This window comes from Palaemon carinicauda, chromosome 11, assembly GCF_036898095.1.
Source record: "Palaemon carinicauda isolate YSFRI2023 chromosome 11, ASM3689809v2, whole genome shotgun sequence".
NCBI lineage: Eukaryota > Metazoa > Arthropoda > Malacostraca > Decapoda > Palaemonidae > Palaemon > Palaemon carinicauda.
In genome coordinates this window covers 143,673,466-143,699,606 of record NC_090735.1, presented here as the reverse complement: position 1 = coordinate 143,699,606, position 26,141 = coordinate 143,673,466, and the positions used below count along the sequence as shown (strand labels likewise).

At 36.0% G+C, this 26,141-nt stretch overlaps 1 protein-coding gene across 1 annotated transcript; it reads left to right on the top strand.

Annotated features, from left to right (window-relative positions):
- The first annotated feature begins 1,516 nt into the window (after positions 1 to 1,516).
- Positions 1,517 to 13,680, top strand: LOC137649805 (retinol dehydrogenase 12-like). Its single transcript, XM_068382749.1, has 9 exons — positions 1,517 to 1,781; positions 2,300 to 2,392; positions 2,840 to 2,951; positions 3,314 to 3,441; positions 10,175 to 10,257; positions 11,170 to 11,278; positions 11,424 to 11,533; positions 12,614 to 12,703; positions 13,073 to 13,680. The coding sequence occupies exons 1-9, from the start codon at positions 1,517 to 1,519 to the stop codon at positions 13,172 to 13,174; spliced, it is 1,092 nt and encodes a 363-aa protein (XP_068238850.1). The 3' UTR covers positions 13,175 to 13,680.
- The last annotated feature ends 12,461 nt before the right edge of the window (positions 13,681 to 26,141 follow it).

Here is a 26,141-nt window from a genome sequence, read left to right as displayed (position 1 = left end):
GGTACACTCTCATTGATACTTGAAAACTACCTCTTCCGGAACCGCTTGTATGTGTGCCTGATGATGTTCAGACACTGCTGCACTAATAATGTTTTGTATTACTTTTGTGTTAGATTTAACCATTTTTACTCAAATACACAGGCTCTAATTTGTGTTTCCGTGGTTGTAATCATTTCAAATACACACGATCGCCCACATATACCTTTACCGGTACGGTTTTGAAGCGTCCATCATAATCAGAGCTGTGTTTTTCATTAGCTCTTTTCAAAAACCTTCAGTAGTACTTATAAATTAAGAGATTTAGTAAATAAACTCAGTTTTGCTCAGCTAAATGATTTGACAACTGTTGCGAATTTATCAGGACCATAAACGGTAACACAGGATCCTGTCCATACACTACGAAAGGAAGACGTGTCCCTGAGCGAGCCATTATATGCAATGTTCAAAGCTAGGTCAGCCGTAGAAAGCATGGTGTGCCAATGATGGGGGTCATCGGCAGCTAAGTTGCGTAAAATTTTCACCACTTACCTATTATGAGATTCCACTAGGTATTAGCTGAAGGCCTACAGTATATGCGGTCACTGAAAAGTTGAATTTTCATCAAGTCTGTGACCGATTTCACCATCTTATTCATAAACTAGAGACCTTTATCATTTATCAAAATTTTTGGGCAACTGAACCTAGTAATGAAAGAGCATAGCACCTGGACTAATGAATTTGCTGATTTATCCAACATTGCGTAACTATGATTATAACGAGTAAATGCATCCACAAATACACATATATACTCATGTTGTGTTATAACATTAGGAAATGGTCATACCACAACCATATGTACCCTATAAAATTTGATAGGAAGTACAGGCCACTTTCTGGCTTCTTCTAGGAGAAGGTTACTTTATAATCAAACCATTGTTCTCTAGTTTTGGGTAGTGCCATATCCACTGTACCATGGTCTTCCACTTTCTTGGATTAGAGTTCCCTTGCTTGGAGGTACACTTGGGTACCCTGTTCTATCTTATTTCGCTTCCTCCGGTTTCTTTAAAGTTTTCATATTTTATATGTGAAGAGTCTAATTTAATGTTGTTACTGTTCTTAGAAATATTTCATTTTGATTCTTTATATTCAGCCTGTAATCTATTTATTTCCTTGTTTCCTTTCCTCACTGCGCTATTTTCCCTGTTGAAGCTCTTGGGCTCAGATCAGAAGTGTAGTTCCGGACCCAACCATCTAAGAAATATATCATTGAGAGAGACACAATCAAACCCTGCTGAAAGAAAGGCTTGAAGAGTAAATTTAAGAATTGAATTCAATATTCATATATTTATTCATGCATTTACAAGGTGCATACACATATTACATATGTTTGGAATCATTCAATGAATAATAATAATAAAAAAAAAAAACTGTTTCTTGATAAACGAAAAAAATTTAGATTTTCCTTATTCGCTTACAATACTAAAGAAACCCATTGTACTTTAACTGTATAATTAAAAACGTCATTTTTCCTTACAGAATGGATAACCAGCGGTTTCCTGTGGTGAATGAGAACGTAGATTTTGGCGTCCCATTTCTGCCATTCCCTGAAGAGGAGGCAGAGGTAGGGGAAGCATGGTTAGTTAGGATAATATGGATTATAATATATTCTATAGTGACTGCTGCCATTTGGTTATTTGCTTACGCTCTGTATCTTCGTTACGCCAATCGATCTTCTGTTGGGTACTGCAATTCGAAGGAGACAGTAAATGGAAAAACTATCCTGATCACTTCTAAGGCTACAGGTGAGTAAGCTTTGAGGTTAATTATTTTAAGGAAATAAACGAGAAAATTACCAAAATTATAAAGTCCTTACCATCATGAATGAAATTATTTCAAGTTACTGTGACAATTGGTATAGCAGACTTCTATGGTGTTGCAATTAACCTTAAAAAGTAACTAGTATGCCTATCTATTCAGCATCTGAAAGTGCACCTTTAAGAATTGTGCACTGTATTCTCTTCTTCACTCACACCATTATCTCACCCCAGGGTCTCAATACTGTCAAGTAATTTCATTCTTTTTTGTGTATGTTTAGCTCCAAAAGTGATAAAATCTACTGAAATAATTTTCAAGTATACTCTGTTTCCTCCATTTGATTTTCATAAAATAAATATGAATTTAGACTTCCATGAAAGTGATTTACTATCGTTTAATTTCAGCACTTTAATGCTAAGGAGCATCACCTAAGAACGTGACAAATATTGTACGCTTAAATTTCAACATTTGGAGAGCGTCAAATAAAATTGGACACCCATTTCAGGCATCGGTCTAGAGGCTGCCCGGGATTTGGCCCGGCGTGGTGCCAGGGTCATTCTAGCATGTGGTGAAATAAAGGAGGCGCAGAAGATGGCAGGTTAGATCACATGACCTATTTGTACGAATAACATTAGGAAATATGATCTTCATTAGAACAAAGTCTTGGCAGGAGATTTTCATATGCTGGACGATTTATAAAATATTTTGTCTTGCTTGAAATTAATATTCGTACTTTGTGTCCCTTTGGTAAATTCAGATCGATATTGTCAGTAGCTTGCTTCGAACACAAGTTTAATTTATGCTTTATTTTTTCTATTTTTTAGCTTTTCTACAACATAATGGTGAAATGAATGGACTTTTACACAACCTTTATGGAATATATTCTACAAAAATCTTTCTTACATTCTGAATTTACATAACTCCATAATAAATTTTTGAGATATACAACAGTATAAAAGAGTCAATGATACATTTAGCTAGCTATACTTAATTATAGAAATATTTTAGATTCATTATTCTATATTTTCCTGTATTCTTTTCACAGCATCTATAAATAGTTTAGAGACTGATGGCGTAATCTTGGTAAGAAAACTGAATACTGCATCTTTAAGGGAGGTTAGGAACTTTGCAGCTGATTTTCTGAAAACTGAAAGAAGGTAAAAAATCATTTGATAATGTTTATTCACGAGATCAGAGTAATGCCTGAAATATATAAGAATATCTAGTTACTATAACATATCTGTTTATATTTAGTCATTTAATGTTACCATCATGCATATGAGCTCTGAATTTAGTTGTAGAAATCTAATTGTAATAAACTTACATAAAATACAGATAGAAAGATGGACAAGTAAAAATAGTAGAAAATTACTATTAATTACACAAGAAATATGCAATATATAAAGGGGACCAATGATAAGGAATTGAGTTAGACAGTAGCTTAATGATGAAGACTTTAAAAGTTTAGCGAATGAAGAAAGGGAATTCTGGTACAAAACATACTCATTTGTTTTTCTAGGCTGGACGTTTTGATACTAGCAGCTAGTCTCGGTGGATCGGATACAAAGATCATGACGGACGAAGGCTTGGAACTTACAATGGCTACTAATCATTTTGGTCATTTCGTACTGGTAAATCTATTAATTGGTAAGTGTGATACCTCTTGGTAGGAAAGTTTTGGCATAGGTAAAATTCATGATACGAAACGAGATGCAAAGATTTTTTGCCTCATATTACAAAAAAAAAAAAAAAAAAAAATCATAATACAAAACAAGATTCACCCAACGACCGAGAATAATTTTAAAATTCCCGCACCACCAAACTGTAAACTAGCCACCATCCTCCTTTTCTTCCATTGGCTCTCTGCTTATCTTGATGCTAGTTACCACCGTAAGATCCTGCTCTCCTATTTTATATCAATAAGTAAATTTTTACGTAGAAAACACAATGAACAGCACTATATTGTGTTTTTGCATGGCATGTACGTACGCTCTATGCTATTACACATCAAAACTTTAGCATACTGTATATTTTTCTTTCATTTCGGTAAATAAATAAGTTTAAAAAACTATTTACTGAACAATTAAAGTTTATTCATTCTACAAAGTTCACGTACATATTAACACTAATGAATCTTGCCTGTATTACAAAAAAAATAGCTTAAACATAAGAGTGTGTAAAAAGTGTAGATTATATATTGATGTAGACCTATCACTAACGAATAATAATTGGACAATTAAGTAGTTACTCTTAAAAATATTTGTGAGTTAAAGAAAACGAATTATTTACGTTTCATAGAAAACGTACTTCCATATATTATGGGTAACAGTTATAATATTACAGTATATACGGTACTGTATATTTTGTATATGTACAGTATTGTACTGTGTGCATTGTATTATTTTCCATTTATTATTGCATAATATTCTAAAAAAATAACTCATTTACAGGTTTTAATTATTAGGTTAATTATTAAATAATCCAAATGGCTGTACTTCATTGTGGTTAGTAGGCCTACAGTTTAGCCTTAATATGAAATTTAATGTGGTATTTTTTATGGTTTGGAACGAATTTGGCAATTTACATGTAAAACGTGATTCATGCAAAAAAAGCAAGTGTAAATTTTTACATTAAAACGATAGTTTTTTTGGCTTAAGAAATTGAACATGGTGTGATTATAGGTGTTTTAACGTTTCTGGTGCTTTAGAGTGTCAGAAAAAAAACTTTTTTTTTTCTTTTTTTTTTTTTACTCCAGATTCAAAATACCCCAAAAGAGCACCAAATTCCCACACAAAAAAAAAATGTATTCTCGAGAGACACGTGCCCTAATCTGTGGAGAAATATTTATTTTTGTTTAATTGTTGAGTGGGAACTTGTTGATCCGGGAAAGTCTCCCTACATCATTTAGGCAAAGATCAGTCGAGGAGGAAAATGAGCACTATCAATGAAGGTACAAACACCTTGTTAATGACTTTGATGATGTAGTTCCCATATCTTCCCCCAAAATGCAAAAATAAACTGTGCTCTGTCCAGAGGCTTGAAAACTCCACACGTGAAATAAAAGTAATTTGATGGCCTTCCTTAGCTTTATCAGGTCTAAAGCTATCTTACTCTTAGGCTCTGTTTCGGTTCTGTTTCGGCTCTGTACCAGGGACCCCAGTGAGATGCTGGACAAGAATTTTACATTACAAAATTATTGAGACAATGGCAATGGTGGGAGCACTGATGTATTGTATAAATATTCTTGAAGGACCTAATGGGGGACTAACACCTCCCTGTGAACTGTCATCCATACAAGTTAAAGATAAGAATCTTTACTTTCGAAGCATGAAATAGATATTAAGTCACTAGCTAGTACACTATTACTCTTGAGATATTTAGACTTAACCCTTTCGATATATCTGATATACTGTCCCGAGATTAAATATTCAGGATAGACATAATCAATCAAAAAAGGGAGTAGTAATACGAAAGGGTGTAATTAACTTAATCTAGTCATTTTATTACACAAAATTTACATTGAAAAAAGGGACATCTTAATAGCAGCAAAAGAGGTTAAACAAGCACAAAACAAAATAAAAGAAATCAAAAGGCAACCAAAATATGTGTGACTCGAAGTCTCTTGCAATGATAAATGATTGTAGTGGGGTTGGTCATAGTCTTTTTACCTGAGACTGTACTAGTTTGTAAACCAAATGTCACACACAAAATTTGTACACAAAACCCCACGTACTCAAGCCGAAATATGTAAAAGCTAGTTAAACCTTAATCAAGTAAAAATGAATCTAAGCTAATCTAAAATAAGGGAATAATAAGTGGCCACGTGATTTACCATCATTCCTTACTTGTAAGACAGCCCTTGTCCTTAAATGGCTGTTTCAGCTTGTTTGCTTGTAAATTGCCATTGAATGGATAGTTTAAACCCTTCGTCCTCTGGCCCATCCCTTTATTTTCTTCGTTTCTTAGCAGATCGGGTATAGCTGGCACAATTCCCAGCATCATTTTTTCCCCTTTCTCCAGCCGAAAAGACACTAAAACTCCTGTCATTTGTTTGATGGGAGTCGAGTGGGGTGAACCAGAGCAATGCAGATTACTCGCCAGGTCAGTAGGGCCGTGCATGAACACATGGGGTGACCTTTAGGTCGTGTGTGCTTACCTGGGTTCAGCTTCTAAACAGGTGAGGGTCATTGGGCGTAGGATAACCCAGTTCAGGTGTCATATCTGGACTTTAGGGCAGGGCAATGTAACGTTGTAAGGAGTGAGTATGAGGCAGGATTTTGTGCAAAATACGAAGAGAAACCTTGCATCTCCAAGGGAATATACATCCATAATAATCCTACCTATTCTGGCTTACTGAATATTGATAATTTAAATGGGAAATTACCAATGGGGTGTGCAACGGGCATACATCTTCAAATTAATCAGATCTGAATAGTTACTGAGAGACAAAATAAGCTGCTTATAAGTCACCAGTACTAACGTTAGATTCAAAATTAGTGTAATCATTTATCTCGACACACGTAGTTTAAGGAAAGAACCATCTTACGCCGGAATAAGGCTTTTGTTTTGCGTTCCTTTGCAGTGACGTCACGAATATGGCATACAGTATTGTCAACGAGTTAAATTCAGCGTAGTCTACCCATGTTTCAGTAAAGAAACCGTAAAGTGTGAGAGTGAAAGTTTTAGGGGTGACTACAATATTGGAAGAAAGACAAAAATACAAAGGAAAGAAGAGTGAAGAAAAACTCTTCACAACCCCCTCCCCTACAGGAAATTACGGTAAACGGGGTTTTTTCGTTATGGGACTCCAGATTCTAACCACCCAAAAACACAAAGTTCACACAGATATCCGTAATATCGAGAAAACATAAGAAAAGGGCATTCTTACGCAACCACCTCTCCCCCACGGGAAATGTCGACAAATAGCAGTTTTCAGTATGAGACTCCTGATTCCAACAACTCAAAAATGCCCTAAGTTCATGAATAAACCCGTAATATCAAGAAAACAGATACCAATTCCGACGCAAGCATTAAAATAAAACACGACTTAAACTGATTTCATCATTGGCAATGCTATACACTGAGTTAAACACCACTTCAAACTTATTCAAATTATATCACAACGGAACGCTCAATCAAAAAAAAAAAAAAAGTCTAAATCTCATTTCTTACACAAGTTAAGTTAGAATAGAACGTCTTCACTTTTGATGGCGATATGAATACTGTCGCCGTCAAATTAATCCAGTAAAAATAAAAGGGCATGATCTTGCCTTAAATAACACACGATAACAAGGGAGTATTGCAGGTGACTATAATTTGAAGCTTGAAGAATGCAGGTGTTCTGTAATGAAATCCAGTATTAATGAAGGGAGATCATGAAGAAAATGAGGTAGATATTAGAATTGGGTTTTCAGATACCACACCAATAACATATATGGGAACAATTTTGAGACATATAGTTTTGTCTCTTATGAAGTGCTGTACTTTACAGTTTTTATATAATGAAAGCAAGTTATAGGTACTTTTTTGAGAAATTAGATGGTTGTGTCTGTTAAAAAGTTCCAAGTTATATTCCCGTAATGAGAATAGAACAATATTTGGATTAATGAATAAAAAATAAACACCTTTTCTCAATCATGAATAGAATTCATAGATTATATGGGGAACACATTGAGTGAGTGGATAATAACGACCAGGGTAGGCAATGGACAGATAGGTAGGTATTAGATTGCCCTTCCTATAGCAAGGTGTCACCCTATCAAAACATCCCGGGGACAGTTTTAATTGGTTTATTTGAGGACAAAGGCGTGACCTGGCCGAGCAATTTCATGCGCTTGGCTCAATCTAAATCTCTTGGTAGTGTAGGCCTATCAAAACAAAAGCACTTATAGCAAGCAAGAAAAAAGGATATGTAAAAGGTAATTCTGAATAGATGATTCTGTCATAAGGACTTCTATGTCTATTAGAGTGAAATGACTGGAAAGCGAAAGAATTTATAGAGTAAATAAACTATGAAATAAACGAGGCCATACTCGCGTAGGTCATACTCGCGTAACCAAAATACATCACAATAACCTAGGGGAGTGGATGATGGTAAATAAACCAGTTACTACTACCACTACTACTACTATTACTACCAGGAGAGAGCAAACTATCGAGAGGAGCTACCAGTGGCATGGTTCAGATAAAAACGAACTTAGGAAAATTTAGGGCTGTAGGCTAAAGAGTTCTTTTTCTATTAACACGGTTAATAAGAACCGAGCGATTCCTATTATTGGTTTAAACTAGTTTGCTACTAATGATTAATTGAAATATGATATTGAAAATCGTTTTAAAAACAAAAGTTAATAAAAAATGAAACCAAATCACGATACGAAAGCCACTCCAGAACCGATTAACTTCGTATCTACAGGCATTACTGGAACTTTATTTGAGAACCTAGAATTATTTACTGTCTCGTGAAATAATTTACTTTACAAAATTTAGAATAAAGATTGACTATATCAGGGAGACGGAGAGAATTTTTTTTTTTTTTTTTTTTTTTTTTTTTTTTTGCAATATCTTCAGTCGTCTTTTAAATAACTGATTCTGCAAGTCTTAAGAAACAGCTTCTTGTATTGTTCCACCATTTTTTATCACGAGTTTTTCATTTCATTTTCTAACAATAATAAGATTATAACTTCAAATAGAATATTTATATATAAATCCATCCATCCATATACCAAAGGCACTTCCCCCAATTTTGGGTGGTAGCCGACATCAACAATGAAACAAAACAAACAAAAACAAAGAAGGGGACCTCTACTCTCTACGTTCCTCCAGCCTAACCAGGGACTCAACCAAGTTCAGCTGGTACTGCTAGGGTGCCACAGCCCAACCTCCCACATTATCCACCACAGATGAAGCTTCATAATGCTGAATCCCCTACTGCTGCTACCTCCACTGTCATCTAAGGCACCGGAGGAAGCAGCAGGGCCTACCGGAACTGCGTCACAATCGCTCGCCATTCATTCCTATTTCTATCACGCTCTCTTGCCTTTCTCACATCTATCCTCCTATCACCCAGAGCTTTCTTCACACCATCCATCCACCCAAACCTTGGCCTTCCTCTTGTACTTCTCCCATCAACTCTTGCATTCATCACCTTCTTTAGCAGACAGCCCTTTTCCATTCTCTCAACATGGCCAAACCACCCCAACACATTCATATCCACTCTAGCTTCTAACTCATTTCTTACACCCGTTCTCACCCTCACCACTTCGTTCCTAACCCTATCTACTCGAGATACACCAGCCATACTCCTTAGACACTTCATCTCAAACACATTCAATTTCTGTCTCTCCGTCACTTTCATTCCCCACAACTCCGATCCATACATCACAGTTGGTACAATCACTTTCTCATATAGAACTCTCTTTACATTCATGCCCAACCCTCTATTTTTTACTACTCCCTTAACTGCCCCTAACACTTTGCAACCTTCATTCACTCTCTGACGTACATCTGCTTCCACTCCACCATTTGCTGCAACAACAGACCCCAAGTACTTGAACTGACCCACCTCCTCAAGTAACTCTCCATTCAACATGACATTCAACCTTGCACCACCTTCCCTTCTCGTACACCTCATAACCTTACTCTTACCCACATTAACTCTCAACATCCTTCTCTCACACACCCTTCCAAATTCTGTCACTAGTCGGTCAAGCTTCTCTTCTGTGTCTGCTACCAGTACAGTATCATCCGCAAACAACAACTGATTTACCTCCCATTCATGATCATTCTCGTCTACCAGTTTTAATCCTCGTCCAAGCACTCGAACATTCACCTCTCTCACCACTCCATCAACATACAAGTTAAACAACCACGGCGACATCACACATCCCTGTCTCAGCCCCACTCTCACCGGAAACCAATCGCTCACTTCATTTCCTATTCTAACACATGCTTTACTACCTTTGTAGAAACTTTTCACTGCTTGTAACAACCTTCCACTAACTCCATATTACCTCATCACATTCCACATTGCTTCCCTATCAACTCTATCATATGCTTTCTCCAGATCCATAAACGCAACATACACCTCACATATCTGCCTAACTGCAAAAATCTGATTCATACAACCCCTACCTCTTCTAAAACCACCCTGTACTTCCAAGATTGCATTCTCTGTTTTATCCTTAATCCTATTAATCAATACTCTACCATACACTTTTCCAACTACACTGAACAAACTAATACTAATCATTAAACGCGAAATTAATCAAAGCCTGTATAATTGCCTTGAAAACTAGAATTGTGTATTGGAAGGTTGCTCAAATAACACATTAGTATTTAAAAGATTACAAAAAAGTAAGTTTGCTATGATTTTTTTCAACAGGAATGCTGAAATCCAGCTCACCAAGTCGTGTTGTGGTTTTGGCATCATCAGCCCACTCTCTTCTGACCTCTATCAACCCAAAGGTAAAATCAGGATACGAATCTGAACCTTGAGTAAACTGCTCCCTTGATAAACAGCTTTTGGCATTGGACTACAGGACTTATTATATTTCTTTTTAATTTCACTCAATTGTCCTGTCGTAATAGCCTTCTTATTTCTCTGAAAGCAATTCCAAAATATAGAGTAGGCTAGAATTTGATGCCAAAAAAAAAAGGAATCCTTAATCTCATAGATTGCAGATAAAAACTAGTTTAAGTTTTAATGTCAATCAAATACTGATCTATGGAAGAGTTAGAAGGGCATTTACTTATTAAAAAGACATGTTTTATTTTGATACTAACGGACACTATGATGATACTTGAGACTAGTGTGTTGCATTTTATGATGAAAACTAATCCACTAGCAGATACCAAATGTTCATTTTAGTTTCCCTTGTTATATAGAGTCTTTTATATACCTAAGGTTCCTTTGTCATTAAGAATTGGGTTTTCTAAGGTCACTGAAGCTCCTTTGAAAATTTAGTCTTCTATGGTCGCTAAAGTTCCTTTGTTATTAAAAATTAAGTTTTTCTAGGGTCGCTAAAGTTCCTTTGTCATTGAAAATTAAGTCAACTAAGGTCGCTAAGGTTCCTTTGTCATCGAAAATTAAGTCTCCTTAGGTCGCTAAAGTTCCTTTGTCATTGAAAATTAAGTCTTTATAATAGCTACTGTTCCTTTGCCTTCTAGAATTAAGTTTTCTAAAGATTTAAGAGGAAGGAATTACTTTGTATTTAGAAGGGTGTGATATCAAATCTGAATACAAAAGTTTAAATAAGATTGTTTTGAATATATTATAAAAAATTAATCATGAAAGTGTTAATATAGTCCTGATTAAATACTAAAACACCTCCACTTACTTTATAAATGAATTTACAAAAGAAAAATCTCTTCCCTCAGGATCTTAACTTTAAAACAATACCTTATGGCGGCTTAAAGGCGTATGCGCAATCCATGGCATGTAATTTGCTCATGGCTAATAATCTGGCACATTTATTGGAAGGATCAGGTATAAATATATTGTTTGGATGCATGTTAACATAGAATTGACTGTTTTTAATGGAATTAGCTTTTTTAATTTCTGAAGTTGATTAGCTTAATAACCTAGTAAAGCAAGGAAGAGTAATTTACTATTATTTTACTAATTGTTCCAGGCGTTATCGTGAACTCCATGTGCCCAGGAATGATAAAAAACCAGCCGTATATAACAGGAAATGGTCTGGTGGCAAAGATCTATCAGATTTTTCTAAATGTAGCAACAAGGGTAAGTCATGTTACGCATACATACATTCATGTGTGCGCGTGCTTGTGCAGTATTTATGTATGTATAGATGTATTATGCATTTGGGATGTGGTAACGCAAACACCCACTTTTGAAGATGTAACGTTCAAATGTTGGTGCGCAGCTTTACGGTACAACTCTTCCCCGCATTTTGTTGGTCATGGGTTACTTCTGGCCTACCTCTCACTAATCCAAACACATGTAACTTGGTACTAGTATTAGTATTAGTATTATTTGCTAAACTACAACCCTAGTTGGAAAAGCAGGATGCTTTAAGCCTAAGGGTTCCAATAGGGAAAATAGCCCAGTGAGGAAAGGAAACAAGAAAAAATAAAATATCTTGAGAACAGTAACATCAAAATAAATATTTCCAATAAAAACTATGAAAGTAAGACTTAATAGTGTGGCCGAGTCTACGCTCAAGCAAGAGAACTCTAACCCAAGACAGTGAAAGACCATGGTACAGAGGCTATGGCACTACCCAAGACTAGAGAACGATGGTTTGATTTTGGAGTGTCCTCCTAGAAGAGCTGCTTACTATAGCTAAAGAGTCTCTTCTACCCTAACCAAGAGGAAAGTTGCCACTGAACAAATACAGTGCAGTAGTTAACCCCTTGGGTGAAGAAGAATTGTTTGGTAATCTAAGTGTTGTCAGTTGTATGAGGACAGGTGAATATGTAAAAAATAGGCCAGACTATTCGGTGTATGTGTAGGCAAAGTGAGAGGAGAATCCAATATAGTACAGTCTGGCCAGTCAAACGACCCCATACCTATCGAGCGGTAGTATCTCAACGGGTGGCTGGTCCCCTGGCCAACCTGCTACCTACTATAAAAAAAGAGAAACAGGAGGTCTGGACTCTTTTTGTTTCAGCTCCTCCAAAGGGGATTAAGGCGTATTATGATACATACATACATACATACATACATACATACATATGTATAATGTATACATAAATAAAAATTTGTGTGTATGTAAGTCTAGCTTGTAAAGATAAAATAAAGAGGGAATAAACTAAGATGTTTTCCTTATACACTGTATTAACCACTTTTCTCATATCGCAGACTACTGAGGAAGGAGCTCAAACGCTCATACATTTAGCCGTTTCTGAAGAAGTTGCAAATCATACAGGAGCTTTCTACATTGACTGCAAGGTAAAACTACTAATGGGTGTTCATTAAAAATAGCTGTAATGTATCAAAAATAAATCAAGGTTGTGATATTAGGCCAAACAGACCATTACCAAATTAATAATTAGTAAAAACGTTTTTTTTTCTTTTTTTTTTTACTTTTAATCTGGCTAAAACAAATTTGAAAGCATCTTATTGTATTTTCATATTGCATGATTGATTTAATAATACTCACCATTTTATAACGACATAAAAAAATTATGTAAATCTCTCTCTCTCTCTCTCTCTCTCTCTCTCTCTCTCTCTCTCTCTCTCTCTCTCTCTCTCTCTCTCTCTCATACTCAACACCTTAATTTCTTTGACACAGAATTCTGTATTTAATATTTTTAACAGGAGCGGAGTATGACCAATCTGGGTAGAAATGGCGGCCTTGCTAAGAAGTTGTGGGAACGTTGTGAGGAGGTAGTTGGCTTCATTCACAAGAACGATGAGTAGCTGAGGCAGCAGCAACAGCAGCAGCAGCAGGAGCAGCAGCAGCAGTAGTAGTAGTAGTAGTAGAAGGCTTCATTCACAAGAACGATGAGTAGCTGAGGCAGCAGCAACAGCAGCAGCAGCAGTAGTAGTAGTAGTAGTAGTAGTAGGCTTCATTCACAAGAACGATGAGTAGCTGAGGCTGCAGCAACAGCAGCAGCAGCAGTAGTAGTAGTAGTAGTAGTAGTAGTAGTAGTTGGCTTCATTCACAAGAACGATGAGTAGCTGAGGCAGCAGCAACAGTAGTAGTAGTAGTAGTAGTAACAGCAGCAGCTGCTACTTTGCAGCTTGTCTCTCACTCCACACCACGGCGGTTGCAGATATATTATTAGAAATGTAGGTGCAACTCTGTACAATCTCTAGAAACTTCATAATTATTAATTATCTCTTGCACAGACAGCATAACTTTTCTTATGAGGACCGCATGGTTTATAAAGGATTTTCTATCATCAATATCCTCTTTAAATAAATATGTGAAAATTAAGATGTTGCCTGTAATCCATCCTCATCTTTCATGTATGGTTTTTGCCAGAAACTAAAACTACTTCTAAAATAATTGTATGCTGGACAGTAAAGTAGAAGGGCTCTAAAATTGCATTAATTATCTCGAATAACAAATATTTTGTTTCCTCTTACTCTAATATTTCCTGACTTAGTGTTTTTTAGTATGTTTAACTTAGCTTTGATTACTAACATAGTTTTTACTGTTATACTAAGTTTCTTCTCTTTTAGAGACTTAAGGTTCCTTTCTAGACAACTTGACATTCTCATATTTTTCTACCAATTGTTAATTCTTCTCCATGTGTTTTTCTTTTTGTCTTGTTCCGTGTAGCAACATGTGGAAAAAAAATATACGGTGAGCGTCTTTTGTATGCAGTTCTGTAAATATTCTTTGAAGTATCTTCAGTATCTCATCTTTATATTTATCTACTGAATTTTCTTTCCATATTTCGTTGATTTTGTTAATTTATTTTTTTTTGTATTTTGCCCTCCAAATGTTAACTAGAATCATTGTTGAATTCTCTTCGACGATTTTGATTCATTCCTTATCCTGGCTGTGTCATCGCATGTTTTTTTTTTTTTTTTTTTTTTTTTTTTTTTTTTTTTTTTTTTTTCAGCTTCTGTTCTGCTTCTTTACTAATAGTGGCCGGTCTGTAGGTTTTCTTATGTCCTTATGCAAGGCCTTATTTAGTTTATGGTTTCTTCCTTTATTTTCGGTTTTTTTTTTTTCAGCTTCTGTTCTGCTTCTTTACTAATAGTGGCCGGTCTGTAGGTTTTCTTATGTCCTTATGCAAGGCCTTATTTGGTTTATGGTTTCTTCCTTTATTTTCGGTTTTTTTTTTTCAGCTTCTGTTCTGCTTCTTTACTAATAGTGGCCGGTCTGTAGGTTTTCTTATGTCCTTATGCAAGGCCTTATTTAGTTTATGGTTTCTTCCTTTATTTTCGGTTGAAATATAAGCTAGACACAGACAAACACTGAATAATACAGATCGCATACAAATGAACGATGATGATGTGATAACTATAAGCAATCAGGAACCAGTAAAGACCAGAATTAATATAATATTAAAATTTAACTATACGGAATACTATCATGATCATCAATGAAACACAGTTAGAACAACAGAAGCTTGAAGACTAGATAAAGGCAGGAGATGACGCAAATGTATACGTGTTAGGCTTACTGTTAAGTATAGATTAAATGGCTACATGAAAATAAGGAAAAAAAGAAGTGTACCGTAATCATATCTTAGTAATGGTGTAGGATAATAACTACCAAGTTTCACCATAGCCTATAGTGCAGGAGTTAATCATGAGATAGAAGGTGCCTTGAATAAGGATATAGAGAAAAGCTTGAGTGACGTTCAGGTGTCCTTGGGGCTGAGAAAAAAAATCAGTTTGGCTAATAATATACTTTGACAAATATCTCGGTGATCATTAATTTCCAAAGAATTCTAGTGTACGTCTGAAATATAATTCTCTCTCTCTCTCTCTCTCTCTCTCTCTCTCTCTCTCTCTCTCTCTCTCTCTCTCTCTCTCTCTCTCTCTCTCTCTCTCTCTCTCTAATATGCATTACAATAACATTTTGCTACCTTTACAAAATAATTCAATGATAACTTTACACGAGATACTACAGCTATTTGTTTAAGCAGGCTAGTGTGCGCATGTGTGTGTGTGTGCCTGTATATGTGTGTATTACTGTGAATGTTGGTATATTGTTCTCATTTAGCTTATAAAGTACTTTAGTTAAAGTTTTTATAGTTTATATAGGATATATTTATTTTAATCTTGTTGCTCTTCTTGAAATATTTTATATTTCTTTGTTTCCTCTCCTCACTGAGCTATTTTCCGTGTTGGAGCCCCTGAGCTCATAGCATTCTGCTTTTCAAACTAGGGTTGTAACTTAGCAAGTAATAATAATAATAATAATAATAATAATAATAATAATAATAATAATAATAATAATAATAATAATAATAATAATAATAATAATAATAATAATAATAATAATAAAGCATGAATTATGGGACAGTATTAAAAGATAAGAAAACAGAGAGAGAATGAATGGGAATCCTTCTGATCACTATCTTTATATTTATCTTTTAAAAGAACATGGATCATTCTCCTTACAATCCAAAGATCCGTTATCATTTTTAAGAAGCACATTTACAAAATCGTAGACTAACATAGAAAAAAGTAAGCACAAAGCAAAACACTGCCCTCTTTAAAGGTGAATAGACTAACTCTACAGGTGAACAGACTACCATAAAAAGTAGGCACAAAGCAAAACACTGCCCTCTTTACAGGTGAATAGACTAACTCTCCGGGTGAACAGACTAACATAAAAAGTAAGCACAAAGAAAAACACTGCCCTCTTTACAGGTGAATAGACTAACTCTCCGGGTGAACAGACTAACATAAAAAGTAAGCACAAAGCAAAACACTGCCCTCTTTATAGGTGAATAGACTAACTCTACAGGTGAACAGACTAACATAAAAAGTGGGCACAAAGCAAAACACTGCACTCTTTACAGGTGAATAGACTAACTCTACAGGTGAATAGACTAACATAAAAAGCTAGACACAAAGCAAAACACTGCCCTCTTTACAGGTGAATAGACTAACTCTACAGGTGAATAGACTAACATAAAAAGCTAGACACAAAGCAAAACACTGCACTCTTTACAGGTGAATAGACTAACTCTACAGGTGAATAGACTAACATAAAAAGCTAGACACAAAGCAAAACACTGCACTCTTTACAGGTGAATAGACTAACTCTACAGGTGAATAGACTAACATATAAAAACTAGACACAAAGCAAAACACTGCACTCTTTTCAGGTGAATAGACTAACTCTACAGGTGAACAGACTAACATAAAAAGTGGGCACAAAGCAACACACTGCACTCTTTACAGGTGAATAGACTAACTCTACAGGTGAACAGACTAACATAAAAAGTAGGCACAAAGCAAAACACTGCACTCTTTACAGGTGAATAGACTAACTCTACAGGTGAACAGACTAACATAAAAAGTGGGCACAAAGCAAAACAACGCACTCTTTACAGGTGAATAGACTAACTCTACAGGTGAACAGACTAACATAAAAAGTAAGCACAAAGCAAAACACTGCCCTCTTTACAGGTGAATAGACTACCTCTACAGGTGAACAGACTAACATAAAAAGTGGGCCCAAAGCAAAACACTGCCCTCTTTACAGGTGAATAGACTAACTCTACAGGTGAACAGACTAACATAAAAAGTAAGCACAAAGCAAAACACTGCCCTCTTTACAGGTGAATAGACTACCTCTACAGGTGAACAGACTAACATAAAAAGTGGGCACAAAGCAAAACACTGCACTCTTTACAGGTGAATAGACTAACTCTACAGGTGAACAGACTAACATAAAAAGTGGGCACAAAGCAAAACACTGCACTCTTTACAGGTGAATAGACTACCTCTACAGGTGAACAGACTAACATAAAAAGTGGGCACAAAGCAAAACACTGCACTCTTTACAGGTGAATAGACTAACTCTACAGGTGAACAGACTAACATAAAAAGTGGGCACAAAGCAAAACACTGCACTCTTTACAGGTGAATAGACTACCTCTACAGGTGAACAGACTAACATAAAAAGTGGGCACAAAGCAAAACACTGCACTCTTTACAGGTGAATAGACTAACTCTACAGGTGAACAGACTAACATAAAAAGTGGGCCCAAAGCAAAACACTGCCCTCTTTACAGGTGAATAGACTAACTCTACAGGTGAACAGACTAACATAAAAAGTAAGCACAAAGCAAAACACTGCCCTCTTTACAGGTGAATAGACTACCTCTACAGGTGAACAGACTAACATAAAAAGTGGGCCCAAAGCAAAACACTGCCCTCTTTACAGGTGAATAGACTAACTCTACAGGTGAACAGACTAACATAAAAAGTAAGCACAAAGCAAAACACTGCCCTCTTTACAGGTGAATAGACTAACTCTACAGGTGAACAGACTAACATAAAAAGTAAGCACAAAGCAAAACACTGCCCTCTTTATAGGTGAATAGACTAACTCTACAGGTGAACAGACTAACGTAAAAAGTGGGCACAAAGCAAAACACTGCCCTCTTTACAAGTGAATAGACTAACTCTACAGGTGAACAGACTAACGTAAAAAGTGGGCACAAAGCAAAACACTGCCCTCTTTACAGGTGAATAGACTAACTCTACAGGTGAACAGACTAACATAAAAAGTGGGCACAAAGCAAAACAACGCACTCTTTAAAGGTGAATAGACTAACTCTACAGGTGAGCAGACTAACATAAAAAGTGGGCACAAAGCAAAACACTGCCCTCTTTACAGGTGAATAGACTAACTCTACAGGTGAACAGACTAACATAAAAAGTAAGCACAAAGCAAAACACTGCACTCTTTACAGGTGAATAGACTAACTCTACAGGTGAACAGACTAACATAAAAAGTAAGCACAAAGCAAAACACTGCCCTCTTTATAGGTGAATAGACTAACTCTACAGGTGAACAGACTAACGTAAAAAGTGGGCACAAAGCAAAACACTGCCCTCTTTACAAGTGAATAGACTAACTCTACAGGTGAACAGACTAACGTAAAAAGTGGGCACAAAGCAAAACACTGCCCTCTTTACAGGTGAATAGACTAACTCTACAGGTGAACAGACTAACATAAAAAGTGGGCGCAAAGCAAAACAACGCACTCTTTACAGGTGAATAGACTAACTCTACAGGTGAGCAGACTAACATAAAAAGTGGGCACAAAGCAAAACACTGCCCTCTTTACAGGTGAATAGACTAACTCTACAGGTGAACAGACTAACATAAAAAGTAAGCACAAAGCAAAACACTGCACTCTTTACAGGTGAATAGACTAACTCTACAGGTGAACAGACTAACATAAAAAGTGGGCACAAAGCAACACACTGCACTCTTTACAGGTGAATAGACTAACTCTACAGGTGAACAGACTAACATAAAAAGTGGGCACAAAGCAAAACACTGCACTCTTTACAGGTGAATAGACTAACTCTACAGGTGAACAGACTAACATAAAAAGTGGGCACAAAGCAAAACAACGCACTCTTTACAGGTGAATAGACTAACTCTACAGGTGAACAGACTAACATAAAAAGTAAGCACAAAGCAAAACACTGCCCTCTTTACAGGTGAATAGACTACCTCTACAGGTGAACAGACTAACATAAAAAGTGGGCCCAAAGCAAAACACTGCCCTCTTTACAGGTGAATAGACTAACTCTACAGGTGAACAGACTAACATAAAAAGTAAGCACAAAGCAAAACACTGCCCTCTTTACAGGTGAATAGACTACCTCTACAGGTGAACAGACTAACATAAAAAGTGGGCCCAAAGCAAAACACTGCCCTCTTTACAGGTGAATAGACTAACTCTACAGGTGAACAGACTAACATAAAAAGTAAGCACAAAGCAAAACACTGCCCTCTTTACAGGTGAATAGACTAACTCTACAGGTGAACAGACTAACATAAAAAGTAAGCACAAAGCAAAACACTGCCCTCTTTATAGGTGAATAGACTAACTCTACAGGTGAACAGACTAACGTAAAAAGTGGGCACAAAGCAAAACACTGCCCTCTTTACAAGTGAATAGACTAACTCTACAGGTGAACAGACTAACGTAAAAAGTGGGCACAAAGCAAAACACTGCCCTCTTTACAGGTGAATAGACTAACTCTACAGGTGAACAGACTAACATAAAAAGTGGGCACAAAGCAAAACAACGCACTCTTTAAAGGTGAATAGACTAACTCTACAGGTGAGCAGACTAACATAAAAAGTGGGCACAAAGCAAAACACTGCCCTCTTTACAGGTGAATAGACTAACTCTACAGGTGAACAGACTAACATAAAAAGTAAGCACAAAGCAAAACACTGCACTCTTTACAGGTGAATAGACTAACTCTACAGGTGAACAGACTAACATAAAAAGTAAGCACAAAGCAAAACACTGCCCTCTTTATAGGTGAATAGACTAACTCTACAGGTGAACAGACTAACGTAAAAAGTGGGCACAAAGCAAAACACTGCCCTCTTTACAAGTGAATAGACTAACTCTACAGGTGAACAGACTAACGTAAAAAGTGGGCACAAAGCAAAACACTGCCCTCTTTACAGGTGAATAGACTAACTCTACAGGTGAACAGACTAACATAAAAAGTGGGCACAAAGCAAAACAACGCACTCTTTACAGGTGAATAGACTAACTCTACAGGTGAGCAGACTAACATAAAAAGTGGGCACAAAGCAAAACACTGCCCTCTTTACAGGTGAATAGACTAACTCTACAGGTGAACAGACTAACATAAAAAGTAAGCACAAAGCAAAACACTGCACTCTTTACAGGTGAATAGACTAACTCTACAGGTGAACAGACTAACATAAAAAGTAAGCACAAAGCAAAACACTGCACTCTTTACAGGTGAATAGACTAACTCTACAGGTCAACAGACTAACATAAAAAGTGGGCACAAAGCAAAACACTGCCCTCTTTACAGGTGAATAGACTAACTCTACAGGTGAGCAGACTAACATAAAAAGTAAGCACAAAGCAAAACACTGCACTCTTTACAGGTGAATAGACTAACTCTACAGGTGAACAGACTAACATAGAAAAAGGTAAGCACAAAGCAAAACACTGTACTCTTTACACGTGAATACACTAACTCTACAGGTGAACAGACTAACATAAAAAACTAGACACAAAGCAAAACACCACACTCTTTAGAGATGAGAAGACTAACAGAAAAAAAAAAGTAAGGACAAAACCAAAACACTACACTCTTTACAAGTGGATAGACTAACTCTACAGATGAAATGACTCACAGAAAAATTAAGCAGAAAGCATAACACTGCATTCTTTGCATGTGAATAGAACAATTTTACAAGTGAAAAGACTAACATAGAAAAACTAGTTACAAGGCAAAACATTATTATTATCATTATTATTATTATTATTATTATTATTATTATTATTATTATTATTATTATTATTATTATTATTATTATTATTATTATTATTATTATTAGCTAAGCTACAACCTTAGTTGGAAAAGCATGATGCTATAAGCCCAAGGGCCCCAACAGGGAAAAATAGCCCTCTGAGAAAAGGAAATAAGGAAATAAATAAACGATATAAAAAATAATGAATAATTAAAATAAAATATTTTAAAAACATTAACATTAAAACAGATCATAGGTATATAAACTATAAAAGGACTTATGTAAGCCTGTTCAACATAAAATCATTTGCCGCGTGTTTGAACTTTTGTAGTTCTACTGATTCAACTATCCGATTAGGAAGATCATTCCACAACTTGGTCACAGCTGGAATAAAACTTCTAGCATTGAGCCTTATGATGGAGAAGACCTGACTATTAGAGTTAACTGCATACCTGGTATTACGAACAGGATGAAACTGTCCGGGAATATCTGAATGTAAAGGATGGTCAGAATTATAAAAAAATCTTATGCAACATGCATTATGAACTAATTGAACGACGGTGCCAGATATTAACATACTTAACAGGAATAAGAAATTTAATAGACCGAAAATTCCTGTCCAACAAATTAAGATGAGAATCAGCAGATGAAGACCAGACAGGAGAACAATATTCGAAAAAAAAGGTAAAATGAAAGAATTAAAACACTTCTTCAGAATAGATTGATCACCGAAAATCTTGAAACTCTTTCTCAATAAGCCAATTTTTTGTGCAATTGAAGATGGCGCAGACCTGATGTGTTTCTCAAAAGTAAATTTTCTGTCGAGAATCACACCTAAAATTTTAAGAGAGTCATACAAAGTTAAAGAAACTTTATCAATGTTGAGATCCAGATGTTGAGGAGCAACAGTCCTTGACCTACTTATAATCATACTTTGAGTTTTGTTAGGATTCAACTTCATACCCCATAATTTGCACCTTGCACCAATTTTAGCTAGATCTCTATTAAGGGATTCAGCAACCCCAGATCTACATTCAGGAGATGGAATTGATGCAGAGAGTAGCATCATCCGCATATGCAACAAGCTTGTTTTCTTGACCAAACCACATGGCATGTGTATATAGTATGTAAAGTAATGGGCCAAGAACACTACCCTGTGGAACACTAGATATCACATTCTTATACTCAATATGGGGCCCATCAACAACAACTCAATCTATTACTTAAAAATGCAATAATGATACTAAGAAACGACCCACCCACTCCCAACCGTTTGAGTTTGAAAACAAGGGTATCATGATTAACACTGCCAAAGGCAGCACCAAAATCAAGGCCAATCATACGAACTTCCTGGCCACAATCAAGGGCTTTCTGTACAGCATTGTAGATTGTAAGAAGGGCATCACATGCTCAAAGGCCGTTACGAAAACCAAATTGCAAACTAGAGAACAGATGATTACCTTCAGCAAACCAATTAGGACGTTTTGCCAAAATACGTTCAAAAACTTTAGATAATATGGGAGTTATGGAAATAAGGCGGTAATCAGTTGGAATTGAGCTACCACAAACACATTTACATAGTGGAGTAACATTACCAATTCTCCAAGTGCTAGAAGCTCTTCTTCTTGCTAACTTGCGCAAAATAACAGATAACTTTGGAGCTAAGAAATCTGCAGTCTTTATAAAACACAAAGGTAAAATACCATTTGGGTCTACCCTTCCATAAGCATCAAAGTCCATCAAGAGAGCTTTCATTTTACGCTATCGAAAAGCTAAACTAGTTAGGTGTCCTCAGGAAAACAGGAATGAGGAAGTTCGAGTTTCTCATTACTCTGCTTGTTGTCAAACACATCTGCCAAAAACGTTGTATTCTCTAAAGGTGAATAGACTAGCTCTTCATGTGAACAGACGTCATTAACATAAAGAATTAGACACAAAGCAAAACATTACATTCTTTACAGGTGAAGAGACTAACTATACAGGTAAGTAAACTAACAGAAAAGGTAAGCAAAAACCAAATCACTGCACTCTTTACAGGTGAATAGACCAAAAAGACAGGTGAATAGATTAACATAGAAAACGTAAGCAAAATCCAAAACAATGCACTCTTTACAGGTGAATTGACTAACTCTATAGGTGGACAGACTAACATAAAAAGTAGGCACAATGCAAAACACTACACTCTTTACAGGTAAATAGACTAAATCTACAGGTGAATACACTCACATGGAAAAAGCAAAACAATGCACACTATTTACACATGTTACTAGACTAATTCTACAGGTGAATAGACTAATTCTACGTGTAAATAGACTAACATAGAAAAACGAGGTACACGGCAAATCACTGCACTCTTTAAAGGTGAATAGACTAACTCTACTTGAAGAAAATACAATGAACTTGGGGAGGTAATGGTACACAAAGCAAGACTTGTGCCCAGAGGGTTCTGCCTAACACCTGGTGTGGACTACGAGACTTACGCTCCTGAAGTGAGGAAATCGAGCATTAAACTGTTACTTGCATTAGCCATTAGCTGCTGAAATTTCATGGTCTGTTGAACAGCTTGACGTTAATTCAGCCTATCTCAACATTGGACTGAAGGAAGTCATATTCATGGAACAACTAAAGGGTATTGAAGTTTCAAACAGAAAACATTTTGTTTGTGAAGTGGAGAAAAGTATCTACGGCTTACCTAAAAGCGGTAGAAATTTGACTGAAGAACTAAACGAGAAGTTGTCAAAAATGGGCCTGATTAAATCTTTATTTGACAGATGTGCCCACCATAATGAAGCAAAAACAACAATCATAGCTGTTCATTTAGATGATTTTATCATTGTTGGAATTTCAGATGTGGCACATTTCAAGAAAAAATTAAAGAATTATTATGCCGTAAAAGATCTAGGAGAGGCATAAAATATTCTTCCCATTAAATACATCAAACATTCATCAACAATTCTGATCCATCAGAGAGACTACATTCAAGAAATGCTAATAAATCAAAACCTTACTGAATCAAAAGGGTTATCAACGCCATTAGCCCTAAATTTTAGAAAAGAAGTCCCAGAAGATGAGGTATTTAATGCAACAGAATACAGAGGAATCACTGGTAGCGTGTTACACCTATAGTCAATTTCTTTTAGCGATGCAGATTTGCACCGACTCGCAGCGGTACCCTTTTAGCTCGGAAAAGTTTCCTGATCGCTGATTGGTTGGACGAGATAATTCCAACCAATCAGCGATCAGGAAAATTTTCCGAGCTACAAGGGCACCGCTGCGAGTCTGTGCAAATCTGCTTCGATAAAAGAAATGGACTATAGTAAATTGCACTAGGCCTGACATAGCTTTTTCCACAGGAGCACTAGGCCAGAAAATCAAGATCCTCACAAACAAGATCTAAAGAATGCCAAACATCCCCTACGATATCTCAAGAGGACTCAAGATTTAGCCATTTGTTACCAGAAAACTCATGAAATCCTAACAACATGGGTGGATGCAGGCCATGAAAATAATCATGATGGAAGAAAATCCATATCTGTATTTATATTCATCCTAGCAGATGGACCTATATCATGAAGAAGTAGGAAGCAGAGAATAACTACACTCTCAACAAATGATTCTAAATATGTAGAACTTTGTGAAGCAACAAGAGAAGTAGTTTGTTTCAGAAAACTGCTTTGGGAACTTGGATTCAAGAAGTTTGTCGACAAACCAACGAAAATAAAAGTTGACAACTAGGGTGTTATAGCCTTAGCAAATGACACTTATTGTTCTGAGAGATCAAAGTACATTGATACACAAAATCACTTTGTACTAGAGCAAATCAACTTAAGAAGAATCACCATCAAGTACGTTCCGTCAAAGAAGAATTTGGTTTATCTCTTTACCAAGATCATCTGCACTGAGAGGACTTGAGAACTAATCACCAAGTTGGGACTATATCTACTGTAAAAGTGCCTGTATTTTTCATTCATACCAAATGTTGGTCGTTTATTATTATCAAGTTTGTGAGTACATTTTTGCCAGTTATTATGCACTGTTTGTAGTTTATTATTATCAAATTTACCATTTCATATTCGCCAATTATTCAATGTTGCTGGTTATTGCAAAAAATTGCAAGTTTCTATTTATCAGTTACGTTGCAATATTGATTTATATTTTGCTTATCATGTTACTAACATGCATTTACTGTATATTATTAACCATTACGATGAGCTCGTTTTAAATGCAGCTGTAAACTGAAACAGTTTGACGTCTAATCAAATAATTTCTATATAGCATTATATCTTTCTCTTGTGTTTTTCTGCTTACATATCATTCGATATGCTTAAATGTTTATGTATACTCAGATTGAATATTTTGTTTGTAATGTCAAAGTAGAATGTTATTGTCATTTTAAATAGCCTTAATCCTTATTCAAGTTATAACAAAGCTGTCCATGAGTATTTTATTTGCAGTGTTGAAACAAAAGACTTCTTGGTGGTTTATGAGATGAATAATAAATCCCAATGGTAAACAACGCTTTCTACCGTTTAAATGGCGTTTTTATCTTATCTCAACAAGTTTAATTTGCTTTCTCAGTGGACAGTGTAAATCGCCTAAAGCACCATGAAAGAGAGAGACAAACTTCATCTTAAAATATTAAAACTTAAGTTTATGTTTCTTTCTAATTCCCAACACATTGACCCTTAGGTGTAAGTTATTTTGTTAGATCACTAAGGGGAGATCGAGTTATAGGTAGTAGGTTGGCCATGGCACCACCCACCCGTTGAAATACTACCACTAGAGAGTAATGGAGTCTTTTGGTTGGCCAGATAGTACTAGATTGGATCCTTCTCTCTGGTTACGGTTCATTTCCCTTTGCCTACACACTCACAATAGTCTGGCCTATTCTTTACATATTTCCCTCTGTCCTCATACACCTGACAACCCCTGAGATTACCAAACAATGCTTCTTACTGCACCGTAATTGTTCAGTGGCCACTTTCCTCTTTGTAAGGGTAGAAGAGACTCTTTAGCTATGGTGAGCAGCTCTTCTAGAAGGACACTCCAAAATCAAACCATTGTTCTCTAATCTTGGGTAGTGCCATGGTCTTCCACTGTCTTGGGTTAGAGTTCTCCTGCTTGAGGGTACACTCGGGCACACTGTTCTATCTTATATCTCATTTCTCTTCCTCATGTTTTGTTAAAGTTTTTATAGTTCATAAAGTGATATTTATTTTAATATTGTTGCTCTTAAAATATTTCATCTTTCCTTGTTCCCTTTCCTCACTGAGCTATTTTCCCTGTTAGAGCCCCTAGGCTTATAGCATCCTGCTTTTCCAACTAGGGTTGTGGCTTAGCAAGTAATAATAATGATAATAAAAACAATTTGTCACAATTTGCATGTTTGAAAATTAAGCGCTAAATGATTTTCCTCGA